General features: G+C 24.3%; 2 protein-coding genes across 2 annotated transcripts; one reads left to right on the top strand and one right to left on the bottom strand.

Moving 5' to 3' along the window:
- The first annotated feature begins 478 nt into the window (after window positions 1-478).
- On the top strand, window positions 479-16465 carry LOC129605183 (uncharacterized). Its single transcript, XM_055514775.1, has 11 exons — window positions 479-639; window positions 1008-1164; window positions 1240-1674; window positions 1768-1906; window positions 1976-2162; window positions 3078-3169; window positions 14149-14311; window positions 14738-14906; window positions 15320-15739; window positions 15857-15995; window positions 16060-16465. The coding sequence occupies exons 1-11, from the start codon at window positions 505-507 to the stop codon at window positions 16250-16252; spliced, it is 2229 nt and encodes a 742-aa protein (XP_055370750.1). The 5' UTR covers window positions 479-504; the 3' UTR covers window positions 16253-16465.
- Window positions 16466-17848: 1383 nt separating this feature from the next.
- On the bottom strand, window positions 17849-24997 carry LOC129605312 (protein ovarian tumor locus-like). The gene is made up of 12 exons (XM_055514993.1): window positions 24744-24997; window positions 23637-23924; window positions 23381-23493; window positions 23161-23315; window positions 22573-23055; window positions 22357-22493; window positions 21692-21820; window positions 20599-21643; window positions 20469-20542; window positions 19900-20415; window positions 19154-19840; window positions 17849-18840 (listed from the first exon to the last, which is right to left on the bottom strand). The coding sequence occupies exons 2-12, from the start codon at window positions 23856-23858 to the stop codon at window positions 18739-18741; spliced, it is 3663 nt and encodes a 1220-aa protein (XP_055370968.1). The 5' UTR covers window positions 23859-23924; window positions 24744-24997; the 3' UTR covers window positions 17849-18738.
- Between the last annotated feature and the right edge of the window lie 1943 nt (window positions 24998-26940).

The raw sequence follows: 26940 nt of genomic DNA, 5'->3' as shown, positions 1-26940 counted from the left end.
GAATGTTTCAGGCGTTCTATAATTATTTACTTCTTTAATTTTTATGATTAACAGCGATTTTAAATAAGGCAACTTTACTATCAAATATATAACAAATCCTTAAAACAATAACTAACAAATGTTGTTCAATTATATTTAGTCTGCGTTTACACATCCAACACATCCAACATTGTTCATTGAATTTGTTTGATTTGATTGACATTTCATTGGATTGATGAAATTCTCGTAAAACAAACACTCTCTTTTTTACACATCGTAGTTAAAGGCAAATCTTTGAAACATTAGAAAAATATCAAATTTTTGTAATAAGACAACATCAAGGGAATATATATGACAATTGTTCAAAATTGACTTGTATAACTAACCTTAAAATTTTGTTGGACAACTATTTTATATTTTAATTGAATAATATCACTCATTAATTGCAACTCAGGTTTTGTATTATAATTATTACGACATGGTATATATATAATTCAGTTCTTATAATTTCCTTGATCAGTCAACATGAAGTGTTCAAGTCCGGTAAAATTTTCTGCTTTAATAATTTTATTTTTATTGAATTGCACAAATGTTAATGTCAAAGCTAACAAAGTTGGTGAGAAAAGTCATGAGAAGGAAATAAACACAGAACAAAACAAGGTAAAAGATTAAGAATATTATAAAATTTTACTGAATATAAAAAGATTAATTAATTTATTCAATTCTATTTTAATTTATATAATAATTAATATTTTTCGAAAAAGTTAATATATTTAAAATGTTGAGATTAAACGCTTAGTTTAATTACAATAAATCAAATTAATCACGAATGTTAAATAAAAAAACACTAGTTTATTATTTAGAAATTGCAATATTTTAATTGAATTTTTATTTTTATACAGTTTATAATAAAATTTATGTGATTTAAATAGTTTGAGTTAAAGAGTTTTCAGCTTATGCTTTGAACAATATTAAATTTGTACAGAAATTTTAAATTGTTTTCAAATTTATTTCATAATCCCATATAGATGCCAACAGTTCAACCAATTCCAAATTCAATTGCTGATTTAGGTGAAGGTCCACATTGGGACGTTGAAACTCAAAGCTTATATTTCATTGATATTAATGGTCCAACTGTGTACCGCTACGATTATAATGAAGATAAAACATATCAAACTAAAATAGGTTCAAAAAGAAAATTAATTCTAATAAATTATTTTTAATAAAATTTTATTTATTAATTTTATAATTGAATTTTAGAAAATGAAACTTATGTTGGTTTTATAACACCCATTGAATTGCAACCGAATCGTTTTGCTGTTGGTTTAATGCGTCGTGTTGCTGTTCTTGAATGGGATGGACGTTCAGAGAATTGTAAAGTTCTGAATACATTATTTGAAGTTGATAAAGAATCAGGACTTGAAAAAAATCGTATAAATGATGCTAAAGCAGATCCACATGGTCGTTTCTTTGGTGGAACTATGATTGCAAAATTACCAGAAGATATTTTTACAATGACACGTACTGGTAACTTTTATAGATGGCAAAGAGGTGGAACACCAACAAAACTTCGTGATAATATCGGTATTTCAAATGGTTTAGCTTGGAATACAGTAACAAAAAAATTCTATTATATTGATTCGCCTGATCTGGAAATTAAGGAATATGATTATGATCCAAAAACTGGAGAAATTTGTAAGCTTAAAAATTAAAAAAAAATAATACAACATACTTTTTTATTATGAATTCATTTTGAAATATTAAGATTTCTATTTTTCTATTCCAAAGCTCATCCAAAAGTGATTGCAGATTTCCGTGTCAATGGTTCCAATCCTGGTTTTGTACCTGATGGTATGACTATTGATAAAGATGGATTTTTATTTGTTGCTTCTTTTGGTGGATCAAAAGTTTTAAAAGTTAATCCTAAGTAATATTACCAAATCGAATAAAATAGAGTAAGACAATTATTAAACATAAAAAATTTTTTATATTTTAGTAATGGGAAAATTGAGCAAGAAATCATTATGCCGTGTGAACAAATAACTTCTGTCGCTTTCGGTGGCCCAAATTTGGATATACTTTATGTAACAAGTGCCCGTATAAACGACAAACCAGCTCCTGCAGGTCAAACTTTTAAAATTACAGGCTTGGGCACTAAAGGATTGGAAATGTACAAATTGAAAGTTTAAATTACATACATAAATGTATAAAAATTACGTCAACATACGTTATACATACATACACTGAAACTTAAAAGACTTTTCCGCAAGAAATTCACCTTTCTTCAATATATAATTACATAATTACATCACATTTTAATCGTACATTTTGCATTATATTTAAAAAATAAAGTTTTGTTTCAAAAATGAGTTTTTCATTTGTTGATTGCACTGACTGCAAACGTTTAAAATATATCTAGCAATATAAAATCTAACTGGTAGTTATAGAATTAAATTCTGCTTCTATTTATTAATTTAAATTAAATTAATTCATAAACAAAATGCTGCGGATAAAATTATCTTAATATTACATAAACATTACTATTGATTTTAAATATTATTAATAATTATCTGATTGAATTAGTTTTCATTATTCAACATATTAATTAAATATAGATAATGAAATGCAAATATTAGTGAAAACAATTTATTAAAATATTTAGTTATATGCAATATTTAATACATATTTTATTTAACACCTGATTGAATGCATTTTAAAGTTATTTCAAAGCTCTAAAAATCTTTGTCATAATTAAGAGTCATTAAAAAATAGATTATTAATTCATCTCATTTATTTAATTATTTATGTATCAATAAATTTAACTCATTTTAGAGTGTATTAAATGTATGCACTTAAATAATACTTAAGTAAATTTCAAATCTTGTAAGTACAATTGAATAATATTAATAATTATAACACATGCATATATTAGAGTCATGTGATTATGACGTAGAATCCAAATAAATCTTATTCTACATGTTGCTGAATCAGATTTACTTCACTTTAATAATACTAAATAACTCATATTTCCTATTCTAACTTAAAGCTAACTTTCTAATTGAATTTATAATTTGTATCACAGCACAATTACTTGCAAGACAATCGCTATTGTAGAAAATATACTAGATAAAAGAGATTTCTTGTTGAAGAAAAATTGCATACAATCAGGATGCAATTATGTTTTGCAGAAGTATATTTCATATGAATTTTCTTATTATACGTTCCAAATGTATTATTGGAGGAAATAACATTCTCCTAAAATAAAGTTTATTAATATTGTAGATTTATTAATGTTGTAAAAAATTAAAAAAAAATTATTAATATTGTAATTACTTATATCCTGTTACTACAACTTTCAAATTCTCACTATCTATTTTGAAAGTGTCAAATGTTAAATGAATTAACCTAAGGTGTAAGCTAATTTTTGGATGTACCCTAATTATATGTATAATGAGATCACTAATTTATAAAAAAAATTCAATAGTGACATATAAATAGCGTTGATTAATTAGTTAGTATTTTTTCTAAATTTTAGAACCTCATAAATTAGCCCCAAATCTTAAGGGCAATGAACTTTAGACCCAATTTTGTGAACAAAAAAGCGGTCATCAGTCATAAATACTCGAAAACATTTAACCGTTCTAAATTTATAAATTTAGATTACAATAAAATACATAATTAAAATAAAAATAAAACAAAAAAAAAGCTTTTTTTTCAAAATCTCTTAATTCTTATACATTTGAAAATTTCGAGGACAAAAATAAATTAAAAAATAAAATTACTCTGATCTCTTTATGCAGCAGTTCAACAATAAATTTCTTTTCAATTGTGTACATTTCTTTTAGTTCCGTAATAACAAAAAAATTTTATTTTTCTTTTTTGCAATATTTATTTTATTTAAACAGTTTCTTAAAATATTAATACGGAAATCAAAAATATTATTATTACGCAATGCCGTTTCAAAGATGTATTTGCTCAATCCTTTTTGTAATGATATCAATATGGGCCAGTTTACTGCTTTACATTGGCGTTTTTAAGGTAAGTGTAGTTGAATGTATGTTAGTTGCAATGGGAATGAATAATTTTCTATTTTCAAGGTTTAAAATTCTCAAAATATTCTTGTTTGCTTTTTTTTTATTTTTGCTTCTGATTTTATAAAGAAACGTAAATTTAAGAGATTTTTTTTTAAAGAAATTCTCTTTAAAAGATCAATGTTGAGAGAAAGAGAAACAATAATAATAATGTAGTAAATGTCTAAATAAAAAATAATGAATATTGGAGAATAACAATGTGTTCAACTCCTAAATGTATGAAATTTTTTTAAATTAGTTTTAATGACTTGAATTTGTTGAGAAAAATTAATTTTGAGTGAATAATATATTTTGGTTTTACGAAATATTTCATCCCTGACAATTAAAATTTCTTTTTATATAGAAATATTGATCTTGATATTAATACAGAAACTGTTTTTCTAAAATATCATTTAAAATTTCTAACAATAAAAATCATTATAGAAAAAAATAAAAAAATTATAACAATCTTATAGCGCATTAATGAAATTTGTTGTTTTCCTAGAAACTTCTTTAATTTTGAGCATATCATTCAATATAACAAGACTAATCAGAAACTTTCAATTTCAATTACATATTTTAAAATAGCAAAAACACTTTTATATTAAGCAGATGAAATATTTTTACCATCAGGAACTACTGCATCTCTTATCTAGACACCATCCATAAATAAATTCTTCATAAAGACAAAAGATTACAGCTATAAAATCCACAACGTTATCTTTTCTTCTCAAAAACAAAATCTACAAAAAAAAAATTTAAATATAATTAGGTAATAGTGACAAACAAAACATTATCTATAATTCTATACATACGGAAGGGTGTGTATAACAATACAATTCTGTACAAATGCATAGTTTTATAAAAAAGAACATTTCGCGTATTTGTTTCAATGAGGGAGAAATAGGTAAATATGTGAAGTAATCTGAAAAATAATCAATATATCATTAGAATTTTCAACACATTAAATATAAAGCGGAGCTCGCTAAAAATATGCACCGAATTGTAATAATACTTGAAGACGAAGACAATGTTTAATGTTATAATTTAGTTTTAATAATTATTAGTGTTTTAGGTGTCAGGAGACTTATTAATACTCCATAGCTTATATTGAAATCAGAATACATATACATCTTTCACAATTTATTTAGTGATTTCAAAATAGGGCCTTTTTTATAAAAATTTATAGATATAAAAAAAAAATAAAAATTTCGTATTTATACTTTAGTTATTGAATTAGTTTAGTAGCAATGGTAAAAATTTATAATGAGAATTTGACTTGTATTTTAAATACTAAAGTCATTTGATTGTAAATATTGTAATTCTATTTTAAAACACTAACGAGGGCTTTAATTATGCACTTAACTTCCAGAATTCATAATAAAAATACTATATGAAGATATATATAACTTTTACAATAAAAAATTATTTCAATCACCTTTGAAATTTAAGAATAATAGCCATCTAATATGACGTACTCCGCCCAATGATGACATTCTTTTGATATTTTCAATAATTTTATTTTCTCTTCTTAATTTTTAAGTACCTTGTATAGTAGACATTAGACAATACGTATGTGTAGTTAATAATAATAGAAATTCGATAAAAATAAAACTAAAAAATAAAAAACAACAAAAGGAATAAAGAGCTTTTTTTAAGCAGTTTTTTTTAAGATTAAAAACAACGAACGTATTAACAGTAACATAAATTTTGTTTTCCGTTTATAATATTGCACTCCTATAAAATTAAGAATCACTATCATTCGTTTTAAGTGAAAAATATTATTAAATAGTAAGTAAACTACAACAATTAATATATTTTTCAACTTAATCGATATATTCTGATTTCTTAGATTATTTTAAATGAACTATTTAATACTTAATTTTTATTTCATTAAGTAATCTATTAATTCGTATGATATAAGCCTTTATACATTGTTTTATTTATAAAATTTCAAACATAATTTGCAATTTATAACTTGAATGCTTATAAACTGCTTCTTTTTCACTTATAGATTTACCATATGAAATTAAAGCTGAAATTAAAATATTAAACACTATATTACTCCATATATTAGTTATAAATAAGAGCATTTACTTAAATTAACAATATCAATTTAATTTAAAAAGTGCTAATTATTTTCATTGATTCAAAATCAGAAGATAATAATTAAAATATTACTCATAGAGACGATAATTTCGACTTAATATTTACTTATCTTCTTATTCACTATAAATTTTCTTAAATATACAAAATATTAACAATTTTAATTATATTTAACATAATATGAAATCTTCAAAATTGTCATTAACCTTTTATTAAAAAATTTATACAGGCGAAAAACTTTGGGTTTATATTTATCAATTCAACTTAAATATTAGCACTTAAGATTATAAGAATTACAATTATTTTCTTCTTTATACTTATTAATTATTGTGATTTATTATTTTGTACATTTTTCTTATATTATCTTTTTTTTTTTAAATATTACTTTTCAAGTATAGTGGAATCACTTTTTAGTTTAAGCAATTTAATTACGAACATTCGAATTTAAATAATGTTTCTCTAACAATTTACAACTACGATATTTTCTTTTTGAGACGAAAAAAAATACACATACGTACATACCTACATATACATAATAATTATTTTACTTTTAGTTTTTTATATTACTTGAGCAATGAGCAAATTATTTTTTATCTAATTTTTTAGTCTTTAAAATACAAGGCAATCGTAAAGCAGATTTTTGTAGATTAGTGTGCTAAATAATATTAATTAGAAAATTTTTAGATAAATGTAGTTCGAATTAATTCATCATCAATTATTTAACATTAATTTACAAGAAAAGTGTAATTTTAAATTTAAAAAAAAAAAGTGATTTATATAAAAAATAAATTAAAATATTAAAATATAATTTGTAATTATTTATTATGTAAATGTGAAAATTTTCTGAATTAAGGTGCTATTTTAGTTAAATAATATTTTCAATATTGAGAGAATCATAAAGAGATACACTTAAGGTGTAAAAATTAATGCAAAAAATATAACAAAAATGACCACAAAACGTGTCGTTTACTATACAATTGTGGGGGTGTTAATTGCTGTTGTGATTGCCATTTTAATTTATGGTTTCACAAGATCTGATGATGAGGTATTGTGTTCGCATTATTTACTAAGTATATTTTTTTACTTATAAATAAATTATTTTGTTCTACTTAATTTCAACTCATCAATATGTGTCCGCCTAATTTCTTCTTATACCTACATACAAACATAGTTATATTTTTTAACATATTATTAAAATTTTTGCTGTCAACATTCTAAACTTTAACAAAAGAAAATGTTATTCAATAATTTATTTTTCTTATTTAACATTTCTAAATGTCAATAATCCAAAATATGATATTTTTCAAGTTTTATTTTTAAATTCTTGTGCAAATCATAAGCAATTGTTGTACAGTAATAACATGTTTTTAAAAAATAATTACCATTATTAGAAAGTTTTATTGAAAAATGTAAATTTAATTGCTATTTGGCATATTCAATAAATTTAAATTAATTAAAAAAAAAAACTTGAAATGATAAATTGTTACTTAATATAATTATAAATTGTTTAAAATACAAAAATAGTGTTTGTTATTAAAATAAAAAAAATTAAATTTTTTAAATCTTCATTCATTTTCATAACTTACTGTTAGTGCACTAATAATACTTATAATATTAACTAAAAATTAAAGTAATTAAATTATAAATTTGATATTTTAGTTTATATTTTTTTTTTTTTAATTAATGACATATGTATTTAAATACAGTTAAGTTTTGCTTAAATAAGATATCTTGATTTTATAAAAAACATAACATGCAAAATTTCAAAAAGTGAGGAATTCCTATAATTAATTGTCTTTATATAAATATCATACAAAATGCATCTAGATCTTAAACAACAATTTATCAAAAATTAAAAAATCAAAATTTGTATTCAAATTTGTATTGTAAATAAATAAAAATCTATGATACGCAAGTACATTCGTGATCAGAGCAATATTCTCGTGATAGTATTTTAATAAAACATTCAGCATTCACAGTATCCAACTAAAAGTATAAAAAATGATTAACAAACATTAATAAATATTGATAATTGCTGGGATGTACTAGTACATTTGAATATTAGATGCAGCACATTGAAAGAATTACCTAAAATATTGATGAACCCCATATTATTGTCACATATTATTTAAGTTCTAAATAGCCAGTTGAAATTAAAAATAAAACAATTACAATACAATTAAAAATTTATTTAAATTTTTCTTATGGTTTCAAAGATTGCAAAATCTGAGATTTCCAACATGTACATAATATTATAGTTATTTTAATTTTAGTAATTTGTTTTGTTTTATTTGAGTACATGGCCACATTTTTATTTGTAAATATGTCTATTTACCCTATGCTTGTGGTGTTCTCTACTTTTTATTATTAATTGAACAAATTTAAAAATAATTAAAATTTTTTTATTTTTATAGAAAAAAAAAAGTAAAATGCAAATTTACTTAAAAGTTATTACAAAATGCACGTAAATCAAGATAAACTTCATGTTTATAAAAAAATAAAAATTTATAAATCGCTAAATTTTAATATTGAATCGCGAAATACCCCCAATAATAAGTGTAATAAATTGAAAAATTATATAAAAATTAAAATTTTTATATAATTGAAGAATATTGAAGAGCTAAACAAAGATGTGCAAATACTTTCGTCTTGTGTGGAAACTCTAATTTAATTTAAAGGAATCTAGCGATTTTCGATAATTCAGAGATGCATGGAAAAATCTAAATTCAATTTTAAGTCTTTTCACGCGAAATAACTTTTGGAAATTTGAAATTTACTAAAGTAATTCTTCAATATCCAACATTTTTCCATTATGCTCTTCTACCTTTAACCGAAAATACCTTTAAAACTTTAAGCACAATAATTGTCATTTTCAAACATACGAGTATTATTTTCTTGCAGATTTTGCAGTTTGGATTTATCGAACGTGCTTTATGTTTAGATTAGATTAAAGCTAAATTCGATAGTACTTTCATTTTTACAAATCTCATTTTTATTCATCATCCATCCAGTTTTAATTTAAAATTTTCAATTTTTGAACTTTCTTTCCATCCTTTCACATTCCTTCCTGTCTCTGTTCATTTTTATTCTAAAATAAACAAGAAATTAAAAAAACAGACAAAATTTAAAAAAAAACTACTTAGTAGCAAAGTTTTCCTGTTTCTGTATTTAAATTTTATGTAATATCTTATAATTTATAATATTTTTTACCTTATAATTTTGCTAATTGTTAAATTTTTCTATAATAAAATTAAATATAATGGTAATTTTCCATTTTCCTATCAACAAAAATATTAAATTTATTGCTTTCCATTAAAGCATCCACTTTTATTTATTAAAATGTAAACAACAACTCTTATATTAATAAAATTATAAACATAATTCAAAAATATTAAAATTTCATATTACAATTAAGTGTAATTGTAACAATAAAATGTTTCTATCATTTCCAATTTCCATGTGACTCTATATATATTCCATATATTGCATTATTTGATAATGTTCACTATATTACACGGACATTAATACGATCCATGCATCATATAGATTGATAAAAAATATAAAATGTAACTAACCTATCTAAAACTATTCACGTTAAATAATCAGTAAATTATTATAAATAGTCAGTAAAATATCATATATAACATTAGTAATAGATGTTTTAATAATATTTTAAAAATTTGTAACGTTATATTCTATTAAATTAATAAAATAATTAAAAAAATGAATATTTAAAACTCGAAATTTATTTATTCAATTGGAGATAAAAAAAAAAGTTCCAATTATCTTTTCTACATTATTATGTTCTATGTATAAAATGCACATGAAAGAAATATTCCACAGAAAAATATGAACACACAACATTGCTTGGAGTAGAATACTTGGAAATTCAAAAATTTTCGATTTATTAATTTATTTTACCCTAGCTTTGTTAGACATGGTTTATATTCTTACAATATGGTTTAATTTTCGATGAATTTGTAACATACTCGTAAGAATTCACTAACATTAATTATCTTTTCTGAATGAATATTTTTTAATGTAAATATTTAGCAAAAAGCGCCTTTATCTCTACCAAAATGTTTTTTGTTCCGCAATTATTACATTATTGGCTATATACACAAGTCTTCCATAAAATATATATACCAAGAAAATTTCTAGTCTATCTCTTAGTCTAAATTTATTTTGTTAGGTTTGCCAATTTAATAATTGATTTCATCAAGCAATTTACTAAATTGTGTAGAATTCTTATATTCAATTGCGTTCTATATGGGTACATAATAATTATATAATGTGTTATAATAATATATTATATATGTTTTATTCATTTAAATTCTCTTGAAATTGATTTAAATTACATAAGAAGCCAAATTTTACTTTTATTCAGAATAAATTATATTTTAAACGTAAAAGGTTGTCTTCGCTTGCTTTACAATTCAGCGATAGTATTTTGAATAAAAATTGGTGATTTTATCAAGTAAATTTCAAGTTTAATTTATTTTTTTTCTTTGTTCAAAATCTAATAATTTTTTTAACTCAAATTTGCAAAGAACTATCGCTTTATTTAAAATCTTCACCCGTGTTAAAGATATAAGAAAATTTAATTTAGAATTGTGTATATATTGTGAAAATGTAAAAATTTTAAAGAATGTGCTAAGAATTTAAGGAAGTTTTAAATTAGAATTTGAAAATTGATTATTAAATTCAATTATTAAATGTTTTTTGAGCCATATATTCGTTTTTTGTTTTTCAAAAATAATAAAATTCTAACTATCTATATATAAAGAAATATTCTAATAAACTTTTGTAAATGGTTTATATACTCGTATGTACTTATGATAAGTATAAAATAAATAATATAATTAATATATTGTTCTCCTAAAGTAGTTTTAATATAAAACATAAAAAATTATCTTATCTTGTAAGCCATAATTTACATCATCATTTTTATTTATTTTAAAATTAAAATAGCAAATATTTTTTTTTTGCGGTTAATATAAAAAAAATTAAAAATATTATGGTAAATAATAAAATAATTTTAGATTTTGAAAATGTAATCAACTTTTTAATCCAAAAATCAATTTAATTTCTTTTAATGTACGTACACGTACAAATATTTATAATTATTTTTTTAGAACTATAAAAATTAATTTATTAAAATAATTGAAACGAATACCTTTTTTGATACAATAAACTTGATAATATTTACAGCTATAAATATGAATAAAATTATAACTCTATGATTATATAAAATTTTGATATAACGACCCAATATTTCCATACCCATCTAATTATAATATTATAAAGATCCTAAATAACAATTAGGTGACAAAATAAAAATGTGAATAAAATTCATACATATATTGAATTTAAATAAGAGCTTTGTTTTTAATGAACTTATTTAATTAAACAAAATTGTACAAAGTATGTGCAAATAGAATATAATTTTTATCAAATTTTTATTAGTGTTCGAAAATCATCGAAAAAAATCAAGCCAAAATTAAAACTAATTAATTAAGCTTAAATTGTGCATGACAGACTTACATATTTGCACTTGAATTTAAAATAAAATTTATCTAAAGTAAAAACTATTAACAATAATACGCCAATACAAGAATATATATACTTATTTGTTATAAAAACGAATTAACTAATTTAAAATAAAAATTGATTCTCAAATATTTGAAATTAATTTTAACATTACAATATAAACTTTAAATAATAGGATAATACAAAAATATAAAAAAAATATTACTTTTGCATAAACACCTTTTATTCTTTAAAATCATATTCGTATTAATATTGACAAATCTGACGAATAAACTTAATCAAAATAACAATATGTATTATGTATTTATAAGTTAAATATATACAGTATAGAATTATATGAGTATATTAAAGCAAATTAATTTTTATTACTATAACATTTTCGACCCCCATTTCAACTTTAAATGATAATATAGAAAGCAAACTATATTGAACTAACATGATAACAGATTTATTTCAATAAAAATTTATTTTGATATTCAGCATTTAGAAAGATCCATTCTATTTAAGTGAATTATCAAAAATCTTAAGATTTTAATCTAATAAAAGGAATTTTTATTGTTATTCTTTTTTATTTTTAAAGCAAAAATTCTATAAAAGCCGGCACTACATAGATTGAATATTTAATTTTATTATAACCGGCTAAAATTATAATACTAACTAAAACGATAAAGTACAAAAAGTTTGAAAAATAAAAAAACAAAATTTACTTATTTAAATAGAAATTAATTTGGTATACAAAATTGTTTTCAAGAATTTTTCATATTATTCAAATAATTTTTTCCATAATTAAAAAATAAAATACTTTACTTATGATGTATAGAAATAAAAAAAATAATAATTGATTACTTTATAACAAAAAGTGAAAAACACAAAAGAATAACAAAAAAAACAAATTATTGTTTATAAAAAAAAGTGATATATTTGACATTTTAATTGGATAATTTTTTAATATTATAAAAATTTTCAATTTAATTTTACAATAAAAATATTTTGATCATAACCAATAGCCAATTATTGAATCGAACATATTGTATTGGAAAATTTTAATTCGAAAACAAAAAAAATGTTTACAAGAAAAAAATATTTTTATATTTTTAATTAATTGTATTTTTTTATAATACTACTTTCAAGGCACTTTTAATTAAAATGAAAGACGAATCGAAAATAATTTTTATTTGAATTTTTATCTACATAAAATTAAACATTAAAATATTTTTTGCTTTAGATTTTTTTATAAAAATTTTAACTAATCCAGTTTTATACTTTTCAACGGGTTGCCATCTATTCACTTCGTTAACCAAAGAAGAAAAAGTTCATATAAATTTTTCTCTTACACACCCATATTCTGTTAGTCACATTAATTAACGTGATAGGTTATTCAAAAATTTTGAGATTTTCAGAGTAAAATTAATTTCGAAACTTGAAATTTTACACTTGAAAGTACCCCATAAGTACAATAATACCCCATCACCTTAATATGGATGATAAAAATCTGGAATGACAATATAAGAAAAAAGCTTTTTCTAAATAATTAAATGCACGTCCTTTAATTAACATTAAAAAAATTTGAGACAAAATTTTAAAATACATGCAAGTTTTTTACAAAATAATAACATGCAATCGCAATGATTTGATAAAGTTTCTCTTATCGCAAAATATACAATATTTTTGTGTATACTATTATACATAGTATACACAAAATATATTATACATACATTATACGTACATAGTACATATTTAGAAAGTCACATATTAGACATGAACGTATCTTTATATACATATATGTATGTATATATATAAAATTCTTGGCAAAAAATAATTAAAGAATAAGAATTAAATTGAAACAAAGTAGATTTGAAGAATTACTTTTTATGCAAACAAAAGTCAAGTTCATATTATTGTTAAAATATCAAATCTCAATTTAAATTTAATTAAATACATAATTAAATTAATTTCTTGAAAGATTTTGAAATCCAGTCGCTATAAGAAAAATAAAAATGTATAGGATTTTAAAGGTTTAGAACTGAAATTTGATTTTAATTAGAACTGAATCTCATTTCGATGGTGGTTGATAAAACCTATAATAGTATATGAACTAAAATAGTACAATGAAGAAGCATATTTGTTGTTAGATACTCATAATTTTCTTTTCTTAAACTATACTAATTCTATTCTCATAAAAATTCTATTCTATTCTTATACCATATAATAATACTATAATATATTTTACTTACATAATACCTTTACCCTCACACTTTTTAGTATTCCATTTGCTTGCAGTAGCTAAATTCAATTAATTTCTTTAAATCTGTTATTTAAACTTCTATACATTATGAGGAACTAAAATAAAAGAATATGAAAACTTATTATTATATCTATAGTTCTACCAGCATAGCTTTAATTTATATAAAAGTATTTATTTTTGACAGTACTACTGAATTAGCAAAAGAAATAATACATCCGACATAAGAATACAAAGAATAAAAATGAATAAATTTATAAAATATGTTTTCGTACTTGTTATACTCTTAATAATTGGAAAGGGTAGTAACAGTGCATCAAACAGTAATAGTAAAGAAGATAGTTCCTCGTCATCAGAAGAAAGCGTATGTATTATAATGAAATTGTAGCTATACTTTCATAACACTATTACAACACATTTTCTAGTAAAACTATTGTCCGTATTTGTAATACTTGTACACAAATATCATTGTAAATTAAGTTGGTATCAGTTATGTTTTAGTTGTACGCTCCTTTATTTGCTGTTTGAAATGCAACTAAGAAATTTTTTTCTCTTTTTTTCTTTGTTTTTTGTTATTTATGTATACTAATTGCATGAATATTATAGAGTTGTTTTTATTAAAAAAAAAAAAAGCTTTTAAGAAAATTGCATGAATATCTCTCTTTATCATAAATATTTTAGTTTACTTTATAAAGTGATACGGTCACTACATTCTTTGTAAAAATAAATTAAACTTAAAAAAAATATTCTAAAGAAAAATTTTATATTTTTTTATAACTCGTTACAATAGAAAGAAATGGATTTAAGCGTAGAATCTATAGGTAAAGAATCTTATGCAGACATTGCAAAAGGACCTCATTGGGATGCAGATACTCAGAGCTTGTACTATACAGATATTTATGGACCTGCTCTTTATCGTTATGATTTTAATGAAAGCAAAATATATAAGTGCTCAATCCGTAAGTAAAATTAATTATATAATTATCAAGTGAATTTTGTAACACTAGTAAAGACACTGACGCAAAATAAGGTTCATGTAATAATTTAAATACAAAATAAGCCTTGAAATTTAGAAAACTTAACACTTGTTTAAAATATTTCAATAAAATTACATTATAAAATAAAGAAATTTAACTTTTTTAATATAATGACAATTATTAAGTAAACAATTATTTTAACAATTACATATATCTCAAATATTTACACAGTGATCATAGATATTTAGATAAAATTTTCTCGAATACGTTCATAGTTACTGATAACACATTATTATACTGAATCTTTGAATAGCCTTCCCTATTTTAAAAATCTTTATTGCTTTTCAAAGACCACAACTAAAAATTACAATTTAAATTTTTTTTTATTTTAATAGCTGGTGAAAAAATATCAACAACTATAATCCCAATAGATGGACATCCTAATCAGTATACCGTAACTATGGGACGATTCTTAAAAATTGTTGATTGGGACGGAAAAGCGACTGAATGCAAAGTAAATCGCACTCTTTTTGAAGTTGAAAAAGATCATCCAAATAATCGCTTTAATGATGCAAAAGCTGATCCCAAAGGTCGTTTTGTAGGCGGAACAACACACCAAGAAGACGATATTTTTGCAAAACGTGAAAGTAACTTATGGAAATGGGAATCAGGTAAAGAACCAACAGTAATTAAAGGCGATGTCGGAGTATCAAATGGTTTAACATGGAATATGACAATAAAGAAATTCTACTACATAGATTCAGTCGATTTCGAAATTAAACAATTTGATTACGATCCAGATACTGGAAATATTTGTAAGTGCACTATTTGGTTCTACCTGGTTGATCTTAGCAATCTACCAATTGCAAATTAATTTCGTAAATCATTATATAAAAAAATATGTTTTAGAAATCTTTATTTTTATTTTATAGCAAATCCAAAAGTTATTCATGATTTTCGTATTGAAGGAAAACGACCAAGTTTTGTACCTGATAGTGTAGCTATCGACACAAACGGAAACTTATATGTTGCTCTATTTGGAGATAATAAAGTTGTTAAAGTCAACCCAACGTAAAAAAAAATTTTTGCTTATTTTTTTCAAAAATAACAAGTTTAACAAACATTTCATTTTTAGAACTGGAAAAGTTGAATTAAGTATTAAAGTACCAGCTGAACTAGTAACATCATGTACATTTGGTGGTCCAAGTATGGATATACTTTTCGTTACAACGGCTGGTAAAGGTGGAAAACCAGAACCAGCTGGCCAAACCTTCAAAGTTAGTGGTTTAGGAGTACAAGGTGTACCTACTTATAAAGTAAAAGTCTGAGTGAATAAATATGTATAGGTATAATGTAGAATGATTCCTACAAATAAAAAAACCGAAACAGAAATGTTCACAATCCTATCTCATTAAAGTGCCTATTATAAATTAGAAAGCAAAGTATGTATATCATTGTAAATTGTTTGTGATTTACGTAATAATAAATTGTAAATAAATAATACGGTATAGAAAACCTAAACAAACAAAAAAAAATTGTTCAAAAAGCATGTTTTATTTTCATGAATAACTAAAATATTTTCATCAGGTAAGTATATAACTTACAGTATAATAAGCTGCTTCAACATTTTAGATCACCATTCATATTTGTAATGTTAGTCATATTATGGTTTTCAATTTTTTTTTTAGTCTGGTCAAATTTTCTAGTTATGTATATCATGTTAGGAACATTGTTTTGAAATACAATTAATAAGTTGTTTCAATTGTTTCACTACGCACCCTGAGTAAATAATATTTAAAACCTGATTTTAGCAATCCGTATATTGTCTAGATCGTATAGATTACTTACACTGCAGTATATAGATAACACATACACTGTAATACTACAGTGTTTAATATTTAATTTAGAATATACTTATTTAAGTCCAAAAGTACTGTAACATAATATTTTTTATGTTACAGTACCTTTGGACTTATATAATTTTATACTTTACTATTACTTTTCTAATACCAATATTTTTTAAAATAATATATATACATATATGAACTTAATTATATACTTTTAAAATATAAAAATTTCTAAATTGATATTGAAGATAATTGTGAATCGATTCGCTTAAAAAATAATAATTCTATTAAAAAAAAACAAATTTTTACTTACAAACTAACATTTTTTTTATTTGTTTTTTTAAATTTTAATTTTTTTTTTTTTTTTTTAAGTTAAGTTTTACAAAAATTATGTAAAAAAATATAAAAAAATTTAAATACTAAAAGCAATTAAAAATAAATTTTTAAGTAAAAGAACAATATTAAAAAAAAAGGAAAATTTTTACACTAATAGATTACAAATCTAACTTGATTAAATATAAAAATTATTATAAAAAATATTTTATACATAACATTTATGTAAATTACATCTCACAGACAAAATATTGTAGGTTCCTCTATAATCGCACTTTAATGAAATACATATAAGCTTTCGATCTTATTATTTTACTATTTTGCCTATGAGCTATATGTATATGATATTATATTTAATTGGTTTTTCTTATAGTATGGTAGAAAATTATTACAACGACGATGTGTTATAAAAGAAAAGGTTAAGCTTAAGAAATAGTGTGTTTTGTGACTATAAATATCGCAATATTGCAATTTTTATTAATATTAGTTTTAAAAAACAATGAAAAAAAGTGATTATTTTAAACAAGAAGTTATAAGAAATTATATAAAAATTATTACATTCTACCTTGTTATGGTAGAATGTAAATACTACTTACTACAAAAAATCTTATTTTATTTTTAAATATTTCCGAAATTCGCACATTCTTCCTAAATATTATCTTGACTTTATTAAATAACTCAATATGATCTTTGCTTAAATAAAAAAAGCAATAATATTTTTAAACTTTCAGAATATTATAAGGAACTACTATTACATTTACTTAACAAAAGATGAAAATAATTACATTATAGTTACAAAATTATTACATTCTACATTCTATTTTAATTATTATTTTCCAATATTTTCATTTTCTAAATTTTAAAAACTGGATGAAGAATAAAATTTATAAATTTAATAACATCGACATAACATTGAAAATAGCAAATGCAGAATAATTTAAATGTAAATACTGTTGCTTAATATCGAACTTACATAAAAAAAAAAATGTATTAAAACTTCCAAATTTGAATTGGGCTATGAAAATTTTCAAATTTATAATTACTCTTCTTTTTATAGTTAAAAATTTTTATACAAATTTTGTATTTTCAATTACCCTTAAAAAAGTATTCCAAACTAAAAAATATGCTGCAAAGATCCACTCATACATATAATAGACTTATTTTCTTTGCGTAAATTCAAAAATGCATCGATGCGCTTCTCATGCACTATTCATCACATCATTCTTAGAACCTGAATAGTCCACCAAATGTGTATCAATACATTTTTTTGTATGCCCCTTAGTGTTTTAAGGCTTTTTTAATTTATTTAATATGCTTATCTAAACAACGGAATGTAAAATATATTAAGCTATGTGTATATTGTTATTTAAAAACTAATTTCCTATAACTTCTCAAATTGCTCCAAAAAAAATTGTTAAACTATTTTGAATAACTTAGTTAAAATTACTTAATTGCTATAATGTTTTTTATGTTACTATTATAATTATTGAAAAATAGTCTCTTAATATTTGTAAGGTTTTTAATAGATATATATGTAAAATTTTTATTTTTAAAAATTTCCAACAATAATAAGAAGCTTAGTGTTTTAAACAATATTTAAATCACAATAAGCTGAATAAATACTTCATCAAAATTTAATGTGAAACATTCGAATTAGCACTATAATTTATTTTGTTAGATGTAGGTGTTGTTACAGTTACTTGTGGCGGAATAGTAGCAGTTGTTAACCAATATCCCTAAAAATAACGAAAATAGGACACAATATAATCAAATATATAAAAGCAGTTTTAAATTTATTTGATTTTTAGGTTTTTAATAATTTTGTTAATACTTACACACGTACGTTGCTAAATTTTGTATTAACATGAAACGTAAAATTAGAAACACAAAAGAAAACACAAGAACAAGAAAAGAGAAAGGAAATATATACATATTTATATTCTTCCTTTCTACATTCATTTTTGGAATTTTCTTTTTAATCCCTAGTACAAAACGAAAACACAATTATATAAAGTCACGCCAAAATAGCACGTGTCGCAAATGTAATACCTGATACGCATTTCCACTAACTGGTCCTCCACTTTGCATATGTCCACTGCCATTATTTGTAGTAGGAGTCAATGCACTGTTATTAGTAGGAGTGTAATAAACAGGAAAATTCATTAACGGGTAAGACCCGTTTGGCTCTGGGGTGTAATTCATTAAATTAAAATCGCCTCCGCCACCTCCCATTGATGAAGTTGATGTTTCACTTGCTGCAGTATTGACAGAACCAGCTGTTTGTGTTGGAAAAGGGTAATAATAGCTTTGTTGTAAGTGTGAAGCTTGCATTGGATAAGCAGCTGCTTGCAATAAGGGTACACCACCAGTTGGTGGAGGTGGTGGCGGCGGTGGTGGAACAGTTGTAGTTGGCAGCGGAGGTGGCGGATGCGAAGTGTTTATCGGTCCGCTTTGTCCTGGCGAAAGGTAGTAACTCGGGTTGTGTAAAACACTACTATTTTGAGGCATCGTATTATATGATTGCGTTACTGCAGAAGGCGGTGGTACTGTTTGACACATTCCGAACGGAACTGGCGCAATAACCTGTGGAACGAAAATATTGCCATTTGGGCTGGTACCGTTAACTGGAATAGTAGAAATTTGCTCATTTGCATAAGTCGAATTATCTTGATTATAAGGCATAGTATAGGGAGTTGCTGGAGCAGATGCGGATAGAAAACCTCGTTGAGTAACCGTCTGAACCAAAATTTAATATAAAAAATTATACCGTGAACTAATTAAATTATTTACTATACCTGAACAGTGTCCATATTCTCAGAAATAGATACCGGAGAAGGATGACTAGCTACCTCAAAAGTTTCTTTAGTTTTGTTACCGGATTGAATCTCCGTTACATTTGAGCTTTCCAACTCATAATTACAATTGTAACTATTATTGTTCACTTTCTGATAACAATCATTTTTTTGAATATTCATTTTAGAAGCACAGTTTGCATTCAAGTTACGATTATCATTCTTAGAATTATGCGTATTATTGTTATTGATGTTCCTAGAACTTTGCGATGTTTGTGAAAAACGATGGGCATTACTATTTCCGTTACCTCTATTATAACTATTCGGTTTTCTATTATTAAAACAGCGCGATGTGAAGTGTTTAGTTTCGCGATTATTGGTATTATACTTTGGATGGCTGTTCTTGTTATTGGTAATATTTTGAGATGAATTTTGGTACGAAGAGTATTGATCATTACTAGTTGTTTCATTCAAAGAATTATTACTAGTTACAATATTATTGTTTGAATCAGCTTTTTCCTAAATGTAAAGTACTGTTTATAAAAAAAAGTTATTCCTGTACAAGTACATACCTGATTCGAACTATCGTTTTCAATTTTAATTTTTTGGAAATCTATTGCTAAATCGGAAGCTCGATTTCCTGAATCTAATTAAATATAAATATCATTAAAAAGCATCTTTAATAAAAAGAACAATTTTCACCTTTATTTTTTTCGTCATTGATTTCATTGTAGTAATCCCAACCTAAGTTGAAGAAGAATCTTAGGGTTGCAACATCTTTCGGTAAATCCGCCCCACATTCCATCACAGATTTCTGAACCGCAAAATTTACATTATTGGAATTATTATTCAACACTTGGCGGCCATTTGAAGCCGATGGATTTATGATTGGTTGTGGAATGGCAGAAGCAGGGAAGAATGCTCCTGAAGACGAGTAATATCCCAAACTTGTTATGTGATTGTTTACACCCCCAGTCGAGCCGCATGAAACCGCTGAACCAGGTGACATAAAAACATTATTTGGCGGTGCAGTATGCGGAATAACATTAGATGTCGGATTTGGGACAACGCAATAATAAGAGTGCCCACCACTAGTTGCATGTATGATACTATTATCAAAAGGATGATAGGCGTAATAAGGTTCAGTATAGTAGTTGTATAGAGGATAAGGACATGAGGCGTCATTCCCAACAACAGTTGCCATTGCCGAATTTGATTCTAGTATCATATTATTTTCAACTAAACAAGTTGGTTCTATTACTTCTCCGCGATCTTGTTGTGACGTATGTTGCGCTGAAGGAGAACGGCTTGCAGTTTCGTCTACTTTGTTGTTTATTGCTGAATCTAAAGATTTTAATTCAGAATTATTATTCTGGTTTCGTTGTGCGTTATTATTAAGAGGTGTGCGTTCGCTCTCAACATTTAAAGGCATTGCTATTATTTCTATCGGCTTAGAAATTATAGTCGAAGTAAAATTATCTAAACTACAATATTGCTTCAGCTTCAAGTTCACATTCTCTTTTTCGCAGATACTATTTTCTAATTGACATGAATTCATAACATTGTAATCGAATTCAGCGATCTTACATTTTGATGTATGACTTGTGAAGCGTTTGAAAAATTTTGCTGGACTATACATTTGGGATTGTTGTTGCTGGAATTTTTCGTATTGTTTTTGCCATCGATATGGTAACGGCCATGGTTTTACTTGATCCGGTGGCAAGGGTTTCAAACAATCATATGGAACCTAATAAAAATCAATTTTACTAAAACTACGTAAAATTTAATTACTTACAGATCTTTTTTCCCCCAAATCTTCTATAAAAACTATGCATGGTTCATTTTTGGTTTCAGGCATTTCTTGTATGTAACCAGTGTAAAATTCATCTTGTTTTCTCAAATATACCTGACACTTAACTCCAACCTGTAGCAAATAATTAATGTTATCCATCATAATAACTTTTGTTTTCGAATAATTCTTTGTGGATACTGACATCATCTACAAAAACAAATAAAAAAACAACACAAAAACCCACATATACACAACAGAATATAATCCGAAAAAAATACAAAACATATTACAAAAAACATATATGTACATGCAAATTTAAAATTTATAGGCTGTCTAAATTGAAAATATTTATTTTATGTAATTTTATTTTACTCAATTCTTTATGCTGCTTTTGAATATTAGGCGGGAAACGTTTCAAAATTCGATTGCTTCTTTATCTTATGAAAGGTTTAAGGATTAACTTAAAGAAAGACTCGTTGATAATTAATATCATTTGCGATTTTGTTTCGCTTATATTTTATTTTTTAACATTTTCAATAAAACTATACAAAATAATTTGTTTGAATTAAATTGAAATGCATATTTATGTATTTAATTCCAAAATTACCCATTTCCTCTGACATTAAAAAGAAAATGTTACTAACGACTTTACGAAACATTCACTTTACCTGTAAGCTATTACCACCAGTGTACCAATTTTTCCATCGCTGCTCCTTTCGCATTTCAGACCAAGAATCAAATTCAATATTGCGATACATATCTGGATCTAATGCTTTTGCTACTTTATATGGAAAAGGTGTAATACCTAAATAAACATTCAATTAAATTGAAAAAAAAAAACTATATTATTAAAAACTGTTCCAAAAAGTTTGAGAAATTCTTACCTTCATAAAGTAATTGACGCACGCAAGAAACATACTTTTCTGGTAAAAGAGAATCTAACTGCTTTAAATGCGAATTGCCATCAAACAAGTCGTTATCACTGATTACATTTTCGTGGTTGTTTGGATAAAAACATGGTGGCTGAGTTTCATATGGACTCCAATACTCAGGAGGTGATATTATTTTCGTTTCACTAGCATATGATGGATCAAATTTATTTACTTCATTTTGTAGCATTTGGGCTAGCCCGGGGAAGTTTGGATTGTGAAAATGACATAACTCGTAATTATTTAAAATACAATCAGTATTTTCAGGCATATCTAATTCAAATGTGCGCCCATCTTTAAGAAATATTTTACGACAATATAACCCTTCACTTGTACTATCAATTTCTTCGAAAGATGTTGCATGTAACATACGTTCTACAGCATAAGTTATATCAGGCAATTTAAAAACATGCTTATATAAGAGTTCGTAAACAATAGCTAAAAATTTAATGATATTTATTAAACTATTGAGCTTCTTTATTTTTACATAGTATTTATGTACATATGTATGTTCGTAATTAAAAAAATTCCATTCTGACTTACATTGGCAAAAAGCAGCATCTTCTATAAAATTATAAGCATAAACTGTATCGAAATGACGATCATGCGATACAAAAACTTGAAAAGTTTTATCAAAATTGGGATTATAGAAAAACCAGCGGCCAAGTTCAAGAGGTCGAAACAATACTACATTCCTCCTTAAAATATCAATAAATTTATTAAAGCTGATATTATTATAAACATAATTTTTTACTACACTTACGCAAACATATGTGCTACTGCTTCAAGTTCTAATAATGTACCAAATGTTTTAGATTTAGATAGTTCATCCAAATATTCATCTATATCGACATCGAAAACGTATTGTTTTAACGACTACAAATTGTAAACATATGTATAAAGGTTATTGATTTGAAAATATTACGATTTAATAATGCAAGACAAACATTGACGTAAAGGTTTTCAAAATACTAAATTTGCAAAATATTGGTGGGTACCTTGATGGACTATTTACTTACTTTCTGAAAATATAGTTTATTGTTTCTCATATAAGAAACACAAGTTTCACGTACTGCCGCGTGATGATTTTGTGTATCATACATCTGTTCAGATATGACACGAAACAGACATGATGAATCTCTTGCTGTGTGCTTTCGATAAAATCCAGCTTGCTCTAAAAAATTATCATGCGGATCCGGAGCTTGGCGACTCCCAGATGAAAAAGGTCTTTGAATCATCATTTTTATTAAAAATGTACCAACCAATTTTTTATTTCAAAAAATGAAATTTTATTAAGAAAAACAAAGCTGTAATAAAAAAACATATCTTATATTACCTGTTTACACAAAATATTCTATTTTGGGGGAACATTGCTTAAATATTTTAAAGTGGAATTGATCATTACACATTTTTTATGTATGCATATATATATATAGAAATTATGTAAGTTTGCAATGCTTGTGTTCACAAATATTTGACATAATATCGAATTCTAGATTTATATTTCTATAAAATTACAATAGTCCTATAATCAAAAGATATCCAAAAAGTATTTCAGATGTCAAAAAACTTAGATTTTTGGAAACAGAATTACACATGCATATACACATATAAATGCATAGTTAAATATATTCACGTATTCAAATTGAAAATTCTACATTAATGAATTAATGTACGTATTCTATACACTTATTGTATGTACATACTATATTACTTTGCAAACAATATACATATATGTATGTACATACACATATATTCACTTGGGTCGTGATCCAAAACGTCCATTGTGTATATGAGGAAATTAGTTAACAATCTACTAAATACATACTATTATATTAAATACATATGTAGATTGCTTTTATAATTTCACTTTTGTAGCCAAATATTATCTGAAAAGAGCTATTCAAATATCTTTAGAGGTTACTGTTCACTTTTATGTTTTTGAAATTTCTGATAAATTTTGAAGGACATTTGGAACATTAGAAGAGTATGTGTGAGTATGGATAATTTGACTGTACCTTATTCCTTCAAGATACTATCACATATACTTCAATGCATGAAGATTCATAGTTGAAGATTTCTCAGTTCCTCAATAAAAACGTAGTAAACATAAAAATTGCACTTACCTCGGTTTGTTCCAAAAATCTGCAATTTATCTTTTTTGCCTTTAAATCTAGTGACAATATTCCAAAATGTACATATATTATTTTAAAATGTTTTGATGCTAAATTTTATTTGAAAGTAAACACTTGCTTTTAAATAAAGTATTTTAAAAAATAAATTTTCTTTGAAAACCGAATGGCAAAAACGAATTTTTAATTAATTTTTTTAAAATTTCAAATAAAAGATCTACTCAACACTTCGCATTGCTCTACATCAAGTTCTTCCATCCAAAGCTTTATTTTAAAATGTCAGACGCTATACTTTTCCACCAAAAAGTGTATAACATTTTGAAATATCCCGTTACTCGGTATGTTTTAAGGGATGGTTCAGAAAATAAAAACGGCATACAAATTTATATTTTGCTATACATACCATCATGGGTGCTACCGTTTTATTAGAATATATATGTAGTGAAGAAACTGTCGTATGTATTCATAATAATATAGGCAATAGGCAAAATTAAAAATTTCTTGTGAAAATGAAAGTGCGCACCTTCAACACCGGATTAAATATGAGTCTGGTTCTAATAAAATCTAATGTATAATCAAAAACTATGGGATTATCGTTAGATTTTCTGTCATTTCTTTAAAACCAATTTCTTCTTTTTTTAACCTCAATTTAAAGATTGTAAATACATATTTGTTGTCAAAAGTTTGACATTAAGGAATAAAATGAATCTGATGCGGCAATGCTCATATCTTAGATTAAATCAAAGATTTAGTCTGGTGTGTAATTAATTGATAGCTAAGCTTATGTATTTAATAGTTAACATTTAATTTCAAAAAAATACAAAAATCAAACATTTGATACAAATTTCCGACGTCATAGAATAAAGTTTTCATCTTATTTTGTTGTCAAATTTGTTTAAATAAAAAAATGCTTGGTGGCTTTAACTTACTTCCTGCTACTTAAGTTCAGGAAGAAAGGTAAAGCCACGAAACTCCCAGGTTTAATTTCAATCTTTCTTTTCTTCAGGATAGCAAAATGGCAGTTTTTTTTGGTTTAGTCTTAAATTGAATTTATTTTTTTCAGAATTTTATTTTTTTTAAAGATTTAATAAAATTATAAATTAATAAAATTCAATATAAACTAATAGGATACGAATCTGAAAATATATATGTACATTTCTTTTAAATTGTTTTTTCGGAAAAAAACTCATATTTTTTTGTTTTTGCGATAATCTATATGTTGCTTTACCTATGCTAACTCTACTCGCTCTTAATAGAAACGAATATTTTCAAACAAAGTTTATAATATTTTCTAAATTCAGTGAAAAAAAATCATGAAAACTACAGTGATTCTTAAAAATTTTTGTCACTACTTAGCTGACCTCTTATCCCAATTCTCTTATTTCAATTTTAATTACATGTTAAATGAGATCAGCCAACGAACTTTAACAAAAAAAAAATTCCCTACGAATGAAATAAATGTCGAAAATTTTTTAGTTCCATTTTAAAAGAAAATGTTTTCACACAAAATTCAAGTTCAGTATTGTATATTATATAAGATACTTTCTACAATGTAGCGTGTGTCGATTTGTACAGTTTTTAATCCGCCGTTAAGTAATTTTTGCTGGTTTCATTTTACAAAGCATTTTGAAGTTGTGTATTGAGCTTTAAAGGTGTTTTAGCGGCAATTACTTTAACTTGAGTTACTTATTTTGACACATTTCACTGTGAAAATTAAATTGTTGACAGCTTGAAAATTCTGGCTAGATTGTAAAAAAATCAGCTTCTTTTGATTTCCTTTTGAATACATTTATGTATAGAAGTACATATGTACATACTAAACAGTTGGAAATAATGACTTTTAACTGAAAACCTCCAGCAAATACGTATTTGATTTTTTTTGGAAATTTATAAAATAAATAAATTTTATCTTTACATCTTAAAGAGTCAAAAGTTTTATGCCATTATTAAATTTTTGGCGAATATGAAATTTTTGTATTATGATTAGCGAATTTAAATTTTAAGCGAATGCGTCAAATTCAAATCTGGCAAATGAAAATTTTGTGTGACAAGCTTGGCGAATGAAAACAAAAATCAAAATAATACATGTGTTTTTTTATTTGATATTATAGCATCTATACTCTATAGTGATATAACGGAAAAATCTAAACTATTTGTAAAGTAATAAGTTCATAAAATTCTACAAATTATT

Source organism: Condylostylus longicornis, unplaced genomic scaffold (assembly GCF_029603195.1).
Source record: "Condylostylus longicornis isolate FDR11 unplaced genomic scaffold, ASM2960319v2 ptg000013l, whole genome shotgun sequence".
Taxonomy (NCBI): Eukaryota; Metazoa; Arthropoda; class Insecta; order Diptera; family Dolichopodidae; genus Condylostylus; species Condylostylus longicornis.
Note: the sequence above shows the minus strand (reverse complement) of the source record. Positions and strands in the feature narration are given on the sequence as shown.